Below are 17,787 nucleotides of genomic sequence, written 5' to 3'. Positions count from 1 at the left end.
AGAAGGAAATTTCATGCTCTCTTATGGAAAGATCCAGTATCTTAAAGGGCTGTATGTAAATGTATGTAGAATTTATGCACATAAACTACAGTACTGTAACTGGACTAAAGTTTTGCACATAAAAGGGTGTTCCTGGTCAGTTTCTATGGTATCCCTCTTGGTCACTGTGGTAACCGATGTGGTTGGTCTGGTGTTACTAGTTGCTTAGAGGTTAGCACGTTCAACTCCCAGTGATGGGGTCTTGGGTTCAAGTCCCTACCTAACATGGAGTTTCCATGTTCTTGGATTAGCACTTAGTTGGTTTATAGTGTGTTTCATATCATTGCTTTGCTGTTTGAACTATACTGATTGATCCAACATTATTTATTATAAAGTTTTTAAACAGCACTTAGGCCCAATTCCATTTCACCCCTTGGCCCTACCACTTACCCCTACCCCTTCTTTTCAAGTGTAAACCTTCCCCTTGGAACACCGTCACTTTCATATGTGTTGCTAAATTGGAAATGTATCCAATTCGTGGACATGCAACATCAATGTGAACAATCAAATTAGAATTAATGCGTCTTTTTGCTTTTACGCATTAGTATTAGCATAAGTGCTACATGCTTTTCTCTCTCGTACCCACACTCTCTCAATCTCTTGGTGCAGCTGTGCATCTATAGCTGCAAAAAAAAAAAACAGCAAAAGCAAACCACCTGGTCCTTTTTCACCTTCTGGACCTGAGCATGAACTTCAGAGCAGCTGTTTCCTGTTTCTCCACTCCAGCAAAAAAAGATGCTCCACATATGAGCAGCTAACTTTATGAAACTACCAGTCTCTCGTCTCTCTAATATGAGTGATTTTGATTTTATGATTTTTTGTTGTTGTTGGTGAAGAAGGAGGCGTTTATACAGGTATCAATGTGCAGCATGTGAGACGTTTCAGGGACAGATTTGTTTTATAGCTGCTGAACCGCAGTAGCTACTCCAGACTGCATTTATTTTAAATACAATTCAACCAGAAACCATTTAATTTGCACTGAAATGAAAAGCTGTATAAAACAGTATATCAGCTCTTCAGTTTCTCCATCACCGGCTGCTCCTCTTCCTCAGTTTAGTGTCTTTGAATCCTTTTCATGTTCTTCCTCACAGCGGGAGAGTCTCCAGCCCAGTAGCCCAGTTATCTTCCCTGTGGAGGAAATGACCCATTTCTGTTTAGCACTGTAAGAATTGCAATAATTCACACTCTGTTAGCAGTTAAATAATCTTTTATTGCTTAATTAATGCACCATTGTGTTATTTACAGTATATGGCCATTATATTTAGCCCTGGACTTTGCTAAAGACCAGCCAATCACAGTCACCGATCAACTATAGAATATCAGTCTATTTATGCACAACACTAATCTGATTTAGAGTTATACGTTTTACTACAGGGCCTTTTCCTTTCATTTCTGATCACTGTGTGTTATTAGATATAAAACATTACCTTTATCTGTAATTGAACTGTACTTCTTGAAATACAAATACATTGCAATTAAAGTACAGTAGTGTGAATGAACAGCAGTACTGTAATTAAACTACAACACTGTAAACAAAGTATTCAGTGCAGTAATTGAACTACAATACCATAATCAAACTACAGTACCATAAAATAACTGCAGTACAGTAATTAAACTACAATACAGTAAACAAAAGACTGCAATACTGTGAATGAACAACAGTACTGTAATTAACCTACAATACTTAAGGCAAACTACAGTACTGTAAATGAATAGCAGTACCGTAATCAAACTACAATACGTAAAGCAACTACAATACTGTAATTGAACTGCAATACTCTAAATGAACTACAATACTTAAAAGTAAACTACATTAATGTAATTGAACCGCAATACTGTAAATGAACAGCAGTAGTGTAAATGATCTAAAATACTTTAAGCAAACTATAATACTTTAAATAAACAGCGATACTGTAAATGAACTGCAATACTGTAAATAAACTACAGTACTGTAATTGAACTACAATACTGTAAATGAACTGCAGTACTGTAACTAAACTACAATACTTTAAGCAAACTACAGTACAGTAAATGAACTGCAGTACAGGAATTGAATTGCAGTAATGTAATTCAACTACAATACTGTAAACAAGACAGTACTATAAATTAATTGCAGTACTGTAATCAAACTACAATACTTTAAGCAAACTACAGTACTGTAAATGAATTGCAGTACAGTAATTGAACTACAAACTACAGTACTGAGATCTTTGGATGATTTTAAAATCACGTATCATTAAAATGGTGGAGGAACATGTAGACAATCTTGTGTGGGACGAAATATATTTTTTAGATCTCACAGCATCGTCCTTCCAGTTAAATCATAGTTGACTTGTACAGATTCACTGATGGGATGGGATCGTAAATAAAGTTGCTGTATTTGTGTCGCTGGTTTTGTAAGTTTTTAAGTCTGTAAGTTTGTTTACAGTTAATTAAATGAAAAAGCAGCAACCTTTAAAAACATCCCCTTTTAGACAATCTCTTTTTTTTGTTTTGTTTTTTAATCTCTGTAATTACAGAGAGCAGTGTTTCCACAAACAGCGTAGCTTATTAGCTTTATCTAGCCGATTAGCCGTGTCTGTTATTAGCAGGTAATCTCGCTCTGGACTGGGATGAATTCCTGATTATAACAGAGCTGTTTCTGTTCAGTAGATGAGAGAGAGAGTCTGCTGGGGTCCTCAGATAACTTCAGAGAGGAACACTGACCTGCTGAGACAAAGACCCCTTTATTACCGACGTTAACTCTGCTGCTGATTGGCTGTTTTAGGTGAGCTACACTGTAGAGTATCTCCCCGAAACTCAGTACACCCTGCAGAGGTCTGTTCTGAGTACTGAGTGGAACCTGTGCTGGAAAACTGCTGGATGACCTTTGTGAAAACGTACACACTTAAAACGAACCGTTATTAACCTTTATTTGGGGCTTTTTTCTGCATTTCTGTTTTTATTAATTACTTTGTTTTAACATTTAATTCCACATTTTGTTATTTATTTATTTCCACATGTGGTGGTTTTACATTAGAGCAATTAAAAACCAGTTGCTTCTGTCTGATTCACAAGTTAGACTGAGAATAGGACCACCTACTTAATTAACATGAAAATATGTTCATGAATGAATAAATGAATAAATAAATTACATTACATTACATTACATTACATTACATTACATTACATTTGGCAGACGCTTTTGTCCAAAGCGACTTACAATAGTCAAGTACAATGTAAAATAAGTTTAAAGGTAAAACATCTTTGGATAGGGATAAAAGGAGGTCAAAGGGGAATAATAGGATAGAGGAGTGAAGGAGGAGAAGAAGGAAATGAGGTTAGAAGTAGTTAGTGTGTTAGAGGTGTTAAGAGAGTAAGTGTTCTTTGAAGAGCTCAGTCTTCAGGAGTTTATTAAAGATAGTGAGAGATTCTCCTGATCTGGTAGTGGAAGGTAGTTAGTTAGAGGTGTTAGGAGAGTAAGTGCTCTTTGAAGAGCTCTGTCTTCAGGAGTTTATTAAAGATAGTGAGAGATTCTCCTGATCTGGTAGTAGAAGGTAGTTTGTTAGAGGTGTTAGGAGAATAAGTGCTCTTTGAAGAGCTCTGTCTTCAGGAGTCTCTTAAAGATAGCGAGAGATTCTCCTGATCTGGTAGTAGAAGGTAGTTTGTTCCATCATTGGGGAACTCTGTATGAGAACAGTCTGGATTGCTTTGTGTGAATGTTTGGCAAAGCGAGGCGACGTTCATTGGAGGAGCGCAGCGGCCGGGAGGTAGCGTAAGCCTTCAGGAGTGAGTGCAGGTAGGAAGGAGCTGTTCTGTCATCACCTTGTAGGCGATTGTAAGAGCTTTGAATTTGATGCGAGCATATAAGTGTAGAAAGGTTAAAATAACTAAATTAATAAATAAATAATAATAATAATAAAATAACTAACTAACTAACTAAATAAATAAATGAATAAATAAATAAATGTATAAAGGTTGAAATACCTATAATGAATAAATAAATAAAAATAATTAAATAATAAATAAATGTAGATTGGTTAAAATAACTAAATTAATGAATAAAAAATAAATGTAGAAAGGTTGAAATAACTAAATAATAAAAAATGCATGAATAAATACATTTAGAATGGTTAAAATAACTAATTGAATAAATAAAAAAATGAATAAATAAATGTAGAAAGGTTAAAATAACTAAATGTATAAATAAATGAATAACTAAATAAATAAATGTAGAACGGTTGAAATAACTAAAATGAATAAATAAAAAATGAATAAATAAATAAATGTAAAGAGGTTAAAATAACTAAATGTAAAAATAAATAAATGACTAACTAAATAAATGTAAAAAGGTTGAAATAACTAAAATGAATAAATAAAAAATGAATAAATAAATAAATAAATAAATGAATTAAAAAAAAATTAGAAAGGTTGAAATACCTGAATCAATGAATAAAAAATGAATAAATAAATAAATACATACATTTAGAAAGGTTAAAATAACTAATTGAATAAATAAATAAATAAATGAAGAAAGATTGAAATAACTAAATCGATAAAAAAATGAATAAATAAATAAATATAGAAATGTTAAAATAACTAATTGAATAAATAAATAAATAAATAATTAAATTAAAAAATGTAGAACGGTGAGAAGCAGCAGCCAATCACGCACAACGTCCTCTCAGAAACGACCGACCACCTGGAGGACTATGTCGGACAAAAAAGTTGACCCAGCACAGACTGCCAATCAGTGTCTGGGCATTTACCTGATCTCAGTGTTTTTGGACTGTGGGTAAACCGGAGTTTCCGGGGGAAATCCACACAGACACAGGAAGAACATGGAAACTCCTCCCAGATAGGGACTTGAACCCAAGAGCACAATACTGTGAGGCAAACGTGCAAACCACTAAGCCACCGTGCAGAACCTAATTCCATTCACTACTGTGCTGTATCTCAGTTTTAGGGTCATTGTATATTCTAGGCCTTCTTTGAGGAAAGCGACGAGATTCAAGCTGAGCTTATCGTTACCTCTTCAGGCGAAAATTAGCCGCTCAAGGTCCGTCTTGTAGTCCTTCTGGGCTCTAAAATGTGTCCGTCTATCAGACATAAAGAGAAGCATACTGGATGAAGAGATGCCTGAGCTTAATCTTGGCATGATTTCCCAATATCTGATCTCATGTTCTCATCATTATATGGGTTGTTACAAAAAATATAATATATGTGTCCCTTTATGCACTTGAATTGTAAAAATAACAATAAGTAAGGGTCCCAAGACTTGTGTCCGTATACAGTATGTTGATACAACTGGTTCCTCCAGTCTGAGCAGTCCGCCTCCATCCTGGCTCTGCTGCTGTTGCCATGGTGAGGAGGAGGAGGCTGGGTATGGTAGCGCTGATGGAGGCTGGTGATGCTAACAGACAGCAGGCGATGTATCAGAGAGAGAGAGGAGATACTGGACTGGGCTTTATATGGAAAGACTTGAGGTTTGAAGTGCTGGTCTGTTTAGCATCTACATTTCCCCTCAGGAGATCTTCCGCACTCCAGTCTTCAGGGGCTTGTTGTTATATATTACCTTAAATATAGTTTATTAGAGGAGCAGAACTTTATGAATTATGTAGTATCTACTATTATTTATTAATTATGAACTATTAATTGTTCTGTATATACTATGAATTGTTCAGAATCTAATATAAATTGTTCAGTAACTACTATTAATTGTTCAGTACATAATATTAATTATTCAGTATCTGCTATTAATTGGTCAGTATCTACTATGAATTATTATGTATCTATTATTAATTGTTGAGTATCTACAATGTATTATTTAGTATCTACTATGTATTATTCAGTGACTACTGTAAATCGTTTAGTATCTATTATTAATTGTTAAGTATCTACTATGTATAATTCAGTATCAACTGTGAATTAGTATATATTTACTATTAATTGTTCGATATCTACTATAAAATTCTTAATAATCTACTATTAATTATTCAGTACATACTCTGAATAGTTCAGTATCTGCTATGATTTATTTAGTATCTACTGTAAATTATTATGTATCTATTATGAATTATTTAGAATCTACTATAAACTATTCAGTATCTACTAAGAAATATCCAATACATACTATGAATCAATCAGTATCTACTATAAAATATTTAGTAGATACTATAAATTGTTCAGTTTCTACTATGTAATATTCAGAAATAATAAATAATTTTTGTTCTATGCATTGGTTAGTAAATACTAGAAGTTTGTCAGTCTGCTTGCTCCGGACTCTGAACTAAATAACATAGACTCTAATTCTCAGCATGCGCTCACACCGACTCGTAGTGCTACGGTGTTCCCGCTCCCCCAGTTACTGATTGCTTGCACCTGGCCTGTCTAGTATAAATACCCATCTGTTTTTATCTGTTCCTTGCTGAGTATTGAGTCTAGTGATTTAGCTCTTCTTTAACATGTTTCTTTGTTTATTGCCTTGTGCCTTTGCTGGATTTGCTGTGTTTGACTCTGTTTTGCCAGACTACTGTCTAGTCTGTTGATTACATTTGCTGCCGTACTGTTATTGAACCTGCCTGTCCCTTACTACTCCTTTAAACTTAGCACCTTTATAAACAGTGTATTTGGTGTCTGGTGTTTTTTTTGCCTGCGTTAAAAGGTGGAATAAAATTATAAATAGTTGTGCTAAGAATTAAAGGCTCAGGCTTTTTAATATATCATGTTTTAGATGTTATTAAAAAAGCTATTTTTGTTATTTATGCTTCCTAAAATGTTAGAATTTGTAGACGTTAGTGCATTCCCAGCTTTGAGGAGGTCAGCATTCCACAGTACTCAGAAACTCATCATCAGACTGACGAGACGTATTAAAGGTCAGCAGCCAAATCAAAACATCACTGCTGGTGTTTTCTGAGCAGGCGAGACATTCGAGGAAAAGGACTGGGAGGTTTGGACAGGATTGGATGGCGGAGGGGGGGTGGTGGGCTGGTCAGACGAGGACAGCGTGGGGGGAAATTGTGTTGTCTGTGTTTTTGCTGTAATCTGCTGCTGTGAGTAAATTGGGTTTTAGATTTAAACACGAGTAAATCCAACACTGCGGTCAGTAGGACTGATTTACTGAGAAAATAACGTCACACATGCAGAGGGATTAGTGTTTCCCTCGCCTGTATGTGGACACTACTGTCCCCTCGTCCATTTCCTCCCATCTCCAGCCCTGACCAGACACTGGGACATCTAATAGGCTATAATAGATTAAAGATGTCTTTTGTACACTTATTGATCTAATAATAGCAGATCCCTGAGTTACAGTATCAGTCTCAGGCAGATATGTAAATCATACCTGTCAAGTTTTAGATTAAAAAATAAAGGATATTTTCCTCCGTCCACTTAAAGCTATCCCACCAGCCCAGCGAAGGTTTAGTATCCCTTACATTTTAAGAAATCTAAAATAACCACATGTGAACCACTTACACACTAGAATTAGATTATCAGAATCTGATAGGCCTACCTTTGTTGACACTGAAATGTTGTGGACATTCCTACATGTCATTCTTTTAATACAGCCAAATTAAAAACCCTTTTCTAGATATTTTTTTAAAAAGTTAAGTTTTTATGTCTTTTTTGGCATAAATGCACTCTTTTATATGATATATTTTTTATTTATTTAATGGATTTTAAATTGAACAAAGGGTGCACAAATTCTGCAAAATGACTGTTGGTGACGAAAAAATAGTATCATGGGCTTTTACTACAAGGACATGGACCAGATCTATTCCATCAGTAAAAATTAGTCCTAAGGGGCCTGCACAATAAATTTTAATTAATACTTCTTTCTTTTGATCACTCCACCCCTGATTAGTTCAGTTAATTTCGGTCCTCTCCACATTTCTGCTTAAACTGAGTCACAAGCTGTATTTTTTTTTTTTTTAAAGGTTTAATCTGTGTGTTTTTATTCGTAGACGAGAATTTTTAAGCAGCTATCAGAAAAATCTCATCACAGTTTCCATGATTAGCCTACCCTTACCTTTCTTTTAGAAAAATCGCTGAATATCCAGATATGTTTTAACATCAGCAGCTCCGACTAGCTGCCTGAACTCACAGCGACGGGGGGCTTCCCCACACTGACCCTCCTTCGCGCTCCGCAAAACCAGCAAGCGGATTGGCTGTTTCTCCTGAAAGGCGGGACTTTCTCCTTGAAGCGGCACCATGATTGGTTAAGAGACACAGAGCGGTCAGTGCCCTGTCTCCTCAATAAAAAAGTTTTTAAAATATTAATATAATACGGGAAATTTACAGGAAAATACTAATACGGGAGGACGGCGGGAAAGAGGAGTAAAATACGGTAGTTTCCCGGCCAAAACGGGAGACTTGACAGGTATGATGTAAATTAATATGGAGATTACAGGTGTGGTCTGATTAAAACGGCCTTATAAAAAGGTTCTCAGAGGCTACTCTTGGGTAGTGTACCTCCTGGTGAGAGACTGTTAACTGATAGACTGTCTCTAAAAGGCACTCAAAGACGTTTTAGCCAGTTAACAGACTTTGAGAGGTATTTTAGCAAGTTGCCCTCCATCTAGGTCATCTATTGAACAGCCACATAAGCAGAATACCTAAAGTGCTGTCTGTTACCAATGAATCCAGGGTTTGTTTGGGATCCGACAGCGGTTGGATTTAAATATGGAGGCTTTGTAGTGAATATTTAATCTTGCTACCAGCGTGATTGATGATTACATCACCATTAGATATAATCGACAATGTCGGTTACAAAAATTTGTAGACTTCAAGGACCCGTTTTTAGCATTTATTATGCTATTTATTATGTCGGTGTGTCTTTGGTATCATAAAGCCTCAAAAAAATTGCCTAGCATGGTTCAAAATGTGCAAAAGGCATGTACTAATTCTCTTAATTAATCATGGGTGAGTTTATTTTGGAAGTAGTGTAAAATAAACCAATCAGTGTGCCAGTCGTCATTCCCTTTAAGAGCCAGATTAGCTCTGACTTTGGCGCGTTCGTATATCAACAGTGTGGTGCTTTTGTGCGTCACAGCAGAGACTGATACTGATCTGCTCATTCACTCTGTGAAGATACACCAGCAGCTTATTTAAGGGAACAGTAATGATATTTTATTCTTTACATATATTTATATATATGTTTATTGTTTAGTTAAAAGTTGGGTGAACCTGCGTTATGGGTGTGCAACACGTATGGCACTCCTGCATGATTGAGCCTGACTGTTGACTGTTGTCAGGGTTTTAATCAGTCAGTAGCGCACCTGTATTTCACTTCCAGACCTACGCTAAACCATCAGTGTAGATTAATTCCTAAACTTTTACGCTACTTTAACAGTGCGGGCACAAGCATTTTATTTTTTATCGTTTTTTTCATTATCGTTCATTATAGATTAAAAAAACCTCATGGGCCTTTTTTTTCAGCAGGATAATGCTCACCCACACACAGCAAGCAGCAAAAAGGTGTCCTGGGAAGGTCTTCACCAGGTTACAACACCTTCTTATTCCGTCTGATCTCCAGATTTATCACCAATTCACTGTTTATGATGATATAATTAACAGTGTGTGTTTGTGTTAAACAGGTAATCGAGTCTCTGGGGATTATGATCTATAAAGCTCTGGATTACGGTCTGAAGGAGAACGAGGAGCGGGAGCTGAGTCCACCACTGGAGAAGCTCATCGACCTGATGACCAACACGGCCGGTCCGTACACCGACCCCTGCAGGGACGAGGGCTACGAGGCCACTGAGGAAGAGGAGGAGGAGGAAGGGCGGGGGTGCGGCAGCGGGATTCGGCGCTACCGAGACGTCTTGAAGGTACGTTAAACAGTTTGAGGCGGTTATATTTAGTAATAAATAGTAGAAGTATATAGTAGCACATCTGATTTGAACTAGTTGTACTCTATACCTGCAGTTTAGTGCATGATAACATCATATACAGCTTTGGAAACAAATAAGAGACCACTTAAAAATTATGAGTTTCTTTGATTTTAGCAAATTAAAAACCTCTGGAATATAATCAAGAGGAAGATGGATGATCACAAACCATCAAACCACCAATTTTTGCAACAGGAGTGTAAAGCATAAAGTAATCCAAAGGCAGTGTGTAAGACTGGTGGAGGAGAACATGATGCCAAGATGCATGAAAAAAACTGTGATTAAAAACCAGGTTTATTCCACCAAATATTGATTTCTGAACTCTGATTGATTTCTTGTCTGTAGTTTATAGAATAAAACTACAATGTTAATTTTACTCAAACATAAACCTATAAATAGAAAAATCAGAGAAACTGATTCAGAAACTGAAGTGGACTCTGTGATTTTCAATTAAATATATACAGTATTTAACAAGGAATACTGTACAGTGTTGGATATGGTGTTTTATACTTTCGTTTTTTACATATAGGGTGTATTTCACTCATTTTCAAATGATGCACATCAAAGTTATGAGTGTATTGCCCTGATATTAGTATATAAACATCTAAGTACTGTTATAAGTATTGTTGCTGACCATGTGCGTCCCTTCATGACCACAGTTTATCTCAGCTGAACCCTACCCAGTATTATTAGTGCTCAGTGAGTCTGTAGTTTATATATTTATTTTGTTGAATCATGTTGGATGTTTGGGAGTCTAGCTGAGGTTAGCTGAGACACACACACTTAACACACACTTAACACACCTTTCTCTCTGTGTCAGTCTCTCTGTCGGTACTGTACACTGTGTGTTGTGTAATATCTGCCCTCTATCCTTCATGAAAAGCATGACGCTGCGGGAGTCATCATGTCCAGGCGGGTAGAAGGAGGAGGAGGCAGTGCTGATTTAGCATTTTTTAGGCTCCTGTATCAGCGTTCACTGACCTGTTGGATATATGTGTATGTGTGTGTGTGTAATTACCACCCACTGCACTGTCATATTAAATCAAATAAAATCAAATTTATTTATATATCTTTTTTTTAACTGATGTTGTAGCGAAGCAGCTCAGAGATTCCCTCAGAGCTGGAGGAGGAAGAAACATTGGGAGGAAACAAGACATGCACTATTCCCTTTTCTATCATATGCACTATTACATGTACTATAACATGTACTATCACATTTACTATCACATCCACTATTGCCTGCTCCATATCACATATACTAGCACCTGTACTATCACAATACTATCACATGTATTATCACATGCACTACCATGTGTACTATCACATATACTATCACATACTATTACATACTAATGCATATACTATCGCCCGCCTGTACACTATTACACGTACTATCACATCTACTATTACCCGTACTATCACATGTACTATCACATAATGTATCGCCTGTTCTATCACAATACTATCACATCTACTATCGCCTGTATTATCACATGTACTATCACATGACTGTTGACTGCACTATCACACATACTAGCACCTGTACTATCACAATACTATCACATCTACTATTGCATGTATTATCACATGCACTACCACGTGTACCATCACATGTACTATTACATACTAATGCATATACTATCGCCCGCCTGTACTATCACATCTACTATCACCCGTACTATCACATGTATTATCACATAATGTATCGCCTGTTCTATCACAGTACTATCACATCTACTATCGCCTGTATTATCACATGTACTATCACATGTACTGTTGCCTGTACTATTACATATACTAGCACCTGTACTATCACAATACTATCACATCTACTATCGCCTGTATTATCACATGCACTACCATGTGTACTATCACATGTACTATCACATAATGTATCGCCTGTTCTATACTATCACATCTACTATCGGCTGTATTATCACATGTGCTAACACTTGTACTATTGCATACGAATACATAAACTATCATCTGCCTGTACTCTCACATGCACTATCACACGTACTATCACATCTACTATTACCTGTACTATCGCATGTATACTATCACCTGTAATATCATATGTACTACCACATGTACCAACACATACACCATTACATATACTATTGCCTGTACTATCACATGCACTACCACATGTGCTATTGCCTGCATTATCACATGTACTATCACATATACTATCACATGCACATATCACATCACCTGATCCTTATTCGGCTTCAAGCTCTTAGCTCTGGCGAGCTAAGCGCTGCCACTATGATCAGGAGGAGGAGATCGCTGGTTTAAATCCTGGTTATGCAGCTTGCCATCAGCTGCCAGATCCCTGAGAGAGCACAGTTGGCCTTGCTCTCTCTGGGTGGGTACAGTACAGTAGATGGCGCTCTTTCTTTCCCCTCATCACTCCAAGGGTGTTGTGGATCAGCACAATGTTGCATCTGTGAGCTGCTGTGTCAGAACCAAGTCACTGCGCTTTTCTCTGAACGCTCTCTGAGTGATGCTACTCAGCAAATTCAAAAAGAGGCGGAGTCTGACTTCACATGTATCAGAGGAGGCATGTGCTAGTCTTCACCCTCCTGGTGTTGGAGCATCATTAGTGATAGGGCCTTGTAATATTGATGATCAGTATTGAATCACAGTGTGCTGTAGTTACTGCTGCTGGTGGTATCTGGGAGCTGTATGGGTTAAATACCAGGCTCCTGAGAGAGTGTGTTTGGAAGGATACTGGGCTTTTGTGAGAAGCGATGCTGTTTTTTGCTGAGAAAGAGAAAAAAAGGCACAGGCTGGCATTCAGCAGCCGGAATCAAGCCGAGAGTGACTCACTGCACCGTCTGTCCCATTAGCAGAAACTAGAAATGCTTACCGGACAACTAACAGCCCGTCATCTGCATCTGTTACATCTATTACATCTCTACATCATTAATACCTGTTTACTGTCTCAGTTATACTGATCTGAGCTCAGATTTACTGTGAGAGTTTGACGTTCACCGTAAACAGCAGGATGGTGTGATCTCAGAGGAGCTGAGGGAGGTGTGAAACCAGACACTGTAACACTGTACTGCTGGAGGATCATGGGAATGAGCTTCATTATATGGGGAGTCTGAGAGCTTTCATCTATGGAGAGGAATTTTTGCCAGATTGAAAAGCAAACACTATCGTGGAAAAATATAAATGCAATCCACAAGATGCAGAATATGTGCAAAATGCAATGCAAAACCACTATTACATTACATTTCACTGACTTGATCCCTTTAGTGATAAACAGCATACAATAACTAAATTTTACATATCAAAACCAAATGCTGAATTCGTGTCAAAATTGCACACAAACCTCAGTCCCAGTTTCAGTAGTGCTCCTAGACGAACTGTAATCCTGTGCATTGTGATTTGCTTTTGAACATTCACAGCACAGCCACATAATAGAATACAATTCAGTTGCAGTGGTGCTGCAGCATGGAAGCTAGCAATCAGGCTGGTTTAGCAGTTAAACATTAGTTGCTACACAGCTTAAAAAGCTTTAGCATGTCTCAAAAAAGCTCAATGACTAAAGAAGGAATAAAACAACAGTAAATATTGGCAGTCTTCATTGGTTTTATTTCACAGCAGTGGGGGCAGGTCATAACTGAGATCTAGATCAGGTTGCAACAAGATAAAATGGTAGGCTACTCAAATATGGATGTACAGCTCTAGAAAAAACAAGAGCTCACATAAAAATGATGAGTTTCTTTGATTTTACCACATGTAAAAACATTAAATGTACAGAATACAGTATGTCAAACACACATCCACATTCCTTTAGGTCTGAAAAAAACCTTAATTATGATATGTTTCTGTTCTCTGTTCTCTCTAGCTGTGTACGTCTCACCTCCCGAGCCCAGAGGATGCCCCCGCCCACTACCAGGCGGTGTGCCGTGCCCTTTACGCCGAGACCCTGGAGCTGCGCACCTTTCTGGACAAGATCAGGAGTGCTAAAGAGGTGCGATAAACAAACCCTGCTGTGCGATTTAGTCATTACTGCTGTTTATATTCATATTACAACCATTTAAGTGTGCACCAACAGCCAGATACCTACAGGGGTTGGATAATGAAACTGAAACACTTGTCATCATTTTAGTGTGGGATTTTAGGTTTCATGGTTAAATTGGAGCAGCCTGGTGGTCAATCTCCATTAATTACACATTACACCAGTAAGAGCGGAGTGTGAAGGTTCAATTAGCAGGGTAAGAGCACAGTTCTGCTCTAAATATTACAATGCACACAACATTATGGGTGACATACCAGAGTTCAAAAGAGGACAAATTGTTGGTGCACGTCTTGCTGGAGCATCTGTGACCAAGACAGCAAGTCTTTGTGATGCATCAAGAGCCACGGTATCCAGGGTAATGTCAGCATACCACCAAGAAGGACCGACCACATCCAACAGGATTAACTGTGGACGCTGTAAGAGGAAGCTGTCTGAAAGGGATGTTCGGGTGCTAACCTGGATTGTATCCAAAAAATATAAAACCAGAATTCAATGTGCACCTCAACTCTCCTGTTTCCACCAGAACTGTCCGTCACCACAATCAATTATTGTGCTCTAAAACCAGGTGTTTCAGTTTCCTTGTACAACCCCTGTATAACACCATATAAAACCACTGCCAGGTAAAGAGAACTACACTGATGATCTTGCTCCAGTGGCTCCTGTAATAGGGTGGATATACTGTATTAGGCAGCGAGTGAACAGTCAGACATGTGTAACAGATGAGGCAGCTAGTTTAGCTCAGACCCTAGCCACAAATATCACCTGTATACTTCAACTTTTTACTGTAGGGTTAGCTCAGCTCAGCTAAATCATGCAGAAGGTGGACGGTGTGGCTTCTGGCCATAAAGGACAGCTAAAAATGTGGGTGTGTCTCAATTGTGTACTAATTATCAACACTAACCAGTTTTTGAGTATGTAGAGTATGTTTTATAGAGTGACACTAGTAAGGAACAAGGTTGTCGCCATGTTTTCCTTCTAATCCAGCAGGTCTTACTGCTCGGTGGTGGGGGGTAACTAAGTTAAGTAAAGCTAAGCTAAGTAAACAAAACTGATTCTAATTCTAAAAAAATTCTAAAAAAAAACAAGCATTAAATGTTAATCTACACAGATATCTCTCCTGAAAACTGTTTATTTGGGTGAATAAAGTCCTTCTGTTCACTTAAAGTAAGCTTAGATTATCAGACTTTTACTAAGGCTGGAAGCAGCAGACTTAGCATTAGCAGCTAATCTACTAGCATGGTTAGCGCTAGTAAATGCCACCCGACAGCGATACACTGAGGAATGCTGAGTGTTTCGGTAAGCCAGGGTGATATTAGCTAGCGTTCGTCCCACGTAGCTTGTTTTAACATGGTAAACTCACAGGCAAGAGTTTGATGATATTCACCTCTGAACAGTGAAAGAGCTAGCACCTAGCATGGTTAGCGACTAATGCTAATGCTGCTCCAGTGGTCCAGATCAGTTGATGAGTTTACAAGTTTATTTGGAGTGTTTCTTACTCTGTTTGGTTTGGTTTCACACAGGCATAAACTTAACTAAACGCATCAAATTGTGCACCAATAAACCACGCAAGCACAACGTCTCCTCTGATTGGTCAGAGCTGTCTGGTGCGGGAGCATAAAAAAAGTAAATATAGCGAGAAGGCTGGGTGCAGCAGCATTAGCATTAGCAGCAGTTAGCGCTAGCAAATGTCACCCGACATTGATCATCTATCAGAATCTGGAAAAGGTTATAAAGTAATTTCTAAATCTTTGGGACTCCAGAGAACCACAGTGATTCAATATTATTCACTAATGGAGAAAAAACATGGAACACTGGTGAACCTTCCCAGGAGTGACCGGCCGACCTAAAGAAGTTACTCCAAAAGGGCATGAAGAACTCATCCAGGAGATCCCAAAAGAACCCAGAACAACATTTAAAGAACTGCAGGATCTCACTCACCTCCGTTAAGATCAGTGTTAATGATTCAATAATAAGAAAGAGACTGGGTTCTGGAGCTTCATGGATGGATGAGCACTCTGACCTTATGCCGCATGTTGGCGTGACCTATAGCTGTATGTTTGAGCCGTGCTGCTATATAATCCTGCTAAAGGGCAGCGGCTGATGAACTGCTGCACTGTAACATTGAGACTAATATACAGTATGTAGTCAATTAAATAGAGAGCATAAAGATGAGGACAGAATACAAGACTCAATGTTACATATCATGGAACAGGTTCTCTTATGGTGTCCCATGACTTTTGTCATGTCCCAGGTCAGTCAACCTCAGTTAACATGTTGTGTTCAATAAAACCATGTGGCTGTACTGGACTGGCCGTATCTGTCTATAAAAGAGAATGTGTCGAGAATGTTTAAATGATTACTTATAATATGATTATTTGCCTAAAATTGGTCTAAATATACAGCTCTGAAAAAAATAAGAGACCCCTTAAAAATGTTAACCTCTGGAATATAAGCAACAGGAAGATGGATAATTACAAGCCATCAAACTAAACTGAACTGCTTGATTTTTGCACCAGTAGTAAAGCAGCATAAAGTTATCCAAAAGCAGTGTGTAAGACTGGTGGAGGAGAACATGATGCTAAGATATAGGAAAAAAACTGTGATTAAAAACCAACAGGATTATTCCACCAAATATTGATTTCTGAACTCTTAAAACTTTAAAAATATGAACTTGTTTTCTTTGCATTATTTGAGGTCTGAAAGCTCTGCATCTTTTTTTATTTCAGTCATTTCTCATTTTCTGTAAATAAATGCTCTAAATGACAATATTTTTATTTGGAATTTGGGAGAAATGTTGTCTGTAGTTTATAGAATAAAACAACAATGTTCATTTTACTCAAACATAAACCTATAAATAGCAAAATCAGAGAAACTGATTCAGAAACTGAAGTGATCTTTTATTTTTTCCAGAGCTGTATGTATTAGGGGTGTGAATCACAGGTCATCTCACAATACAGTATTTTCAAGCTCTGTTGCCCATGATAGCAATGATACCATGATACTGTGATTCTGCGATATTTGATTTATCGCACAACAATTCTCTATGATACTCCACTGTGATACTGAAGAGGATAAAATACTTGTAATTAATCAAATACCAGCAATTATGGATTAATTGGTGTCACAAAATTTCACAACCAATATTCTTCACCACAAGTTTACCCTATTATTTGATTACAGCACCACCTTGTGGAGTAATGACGCAGTAACTAACAGTAAATTGGGGGAAGAGCTTTACAAAACAATTGAAATAATACAATGTATGAATATATTATCCCACCCCTAATATGTACTCACCTGTAATCGGTCAGATAATATAATCCTTTTCCTGTGTTTTATTATTATATGTTCTATCATCTGTGATTGGTCAGAATCTGCGGAAGATGGAGGGTGATACCACTGATGACCCAACCCGAGACCTAAATGAGTTACAGAACGCAGATTGGGTAAGAAACACCTTACATAAATATAGAAATATAATATAGCAATGTTCCATCGTATTGTAGAGGAGCTTTCATGTCTTTTTCTTGCTTTTATTGTCTTAAATGGACTGCAAATATCAGAAAAGCATGTTTTCCCTGCTATCTTCAAAATGATAAATTGTATACTGTATTTTTTGCACTGTAAGGCGCACTTTTGAGTGTAAAGCATATTAAGCGACACTAGTAAGAAACAGGGGTGTCGCCTTGTTTTCCTTCTAATTCAAAAGCTAAGCTAAATTAAGTAAACAAAACTGTAATTCTAAAAATAAAAAAACATTCTCTTTTAAATTCAAACGAGTGCTGGATTTCTACACGCAGACTACAGTCCGATATACTTGCGTCTGAATGGCTAAAAAAAGACTACCGT

General features: G+C 37.4%; 1 protein-coding gene across 2 annotated transcripts in view; it reads left to right on the top strand.

Annotated features, from left to right (window-relative positions):
- spire1b (spire-type actin nucleation factor 1b) overlaps positions 1-17,787 on the top strand; it is a 48,728-nt gene that overhangs the window by 9,063 nt on the left and 21,878 nt on the right. For both annotated transcript variants that reach the window (XM_049468174.1, XM_049468181.1), the window contains exons 3-5: positions 9,612-9,845; positions 13,765-13,890; positions 17,310-17,384. In XM_049468174.1, the coding sequence (XP_049324131.1) occupies positions 9,612-9,845; positions 13,765-13,890; positions 17,310-17,384 (435 nt within the window). The remainder of the gene's footprint in view (positions 1-9,611; positions 9,846-13,764; positions 13,891-17,309; positions 17,385-17,787) is intronic.

This window comes from Astyanax mexicanus, chromosome 1 (genome assembly GCF_023375975.1).
Source record: "Astyanax mexicanus isolate ESR-SI-001 chromosome 1, AstMex3_surface, whole genome shotgun sequence".
Taxonomy (NCBI): Eukaryota; Metazoa; Chordata; class Actinopteri; order Characiformes; family Acestrorhamphidae; genus Astyanax; species Astyanax mexicanus.
This window is presented reverse-complemented; position numbering and strand designations above follow the sequence as displayed.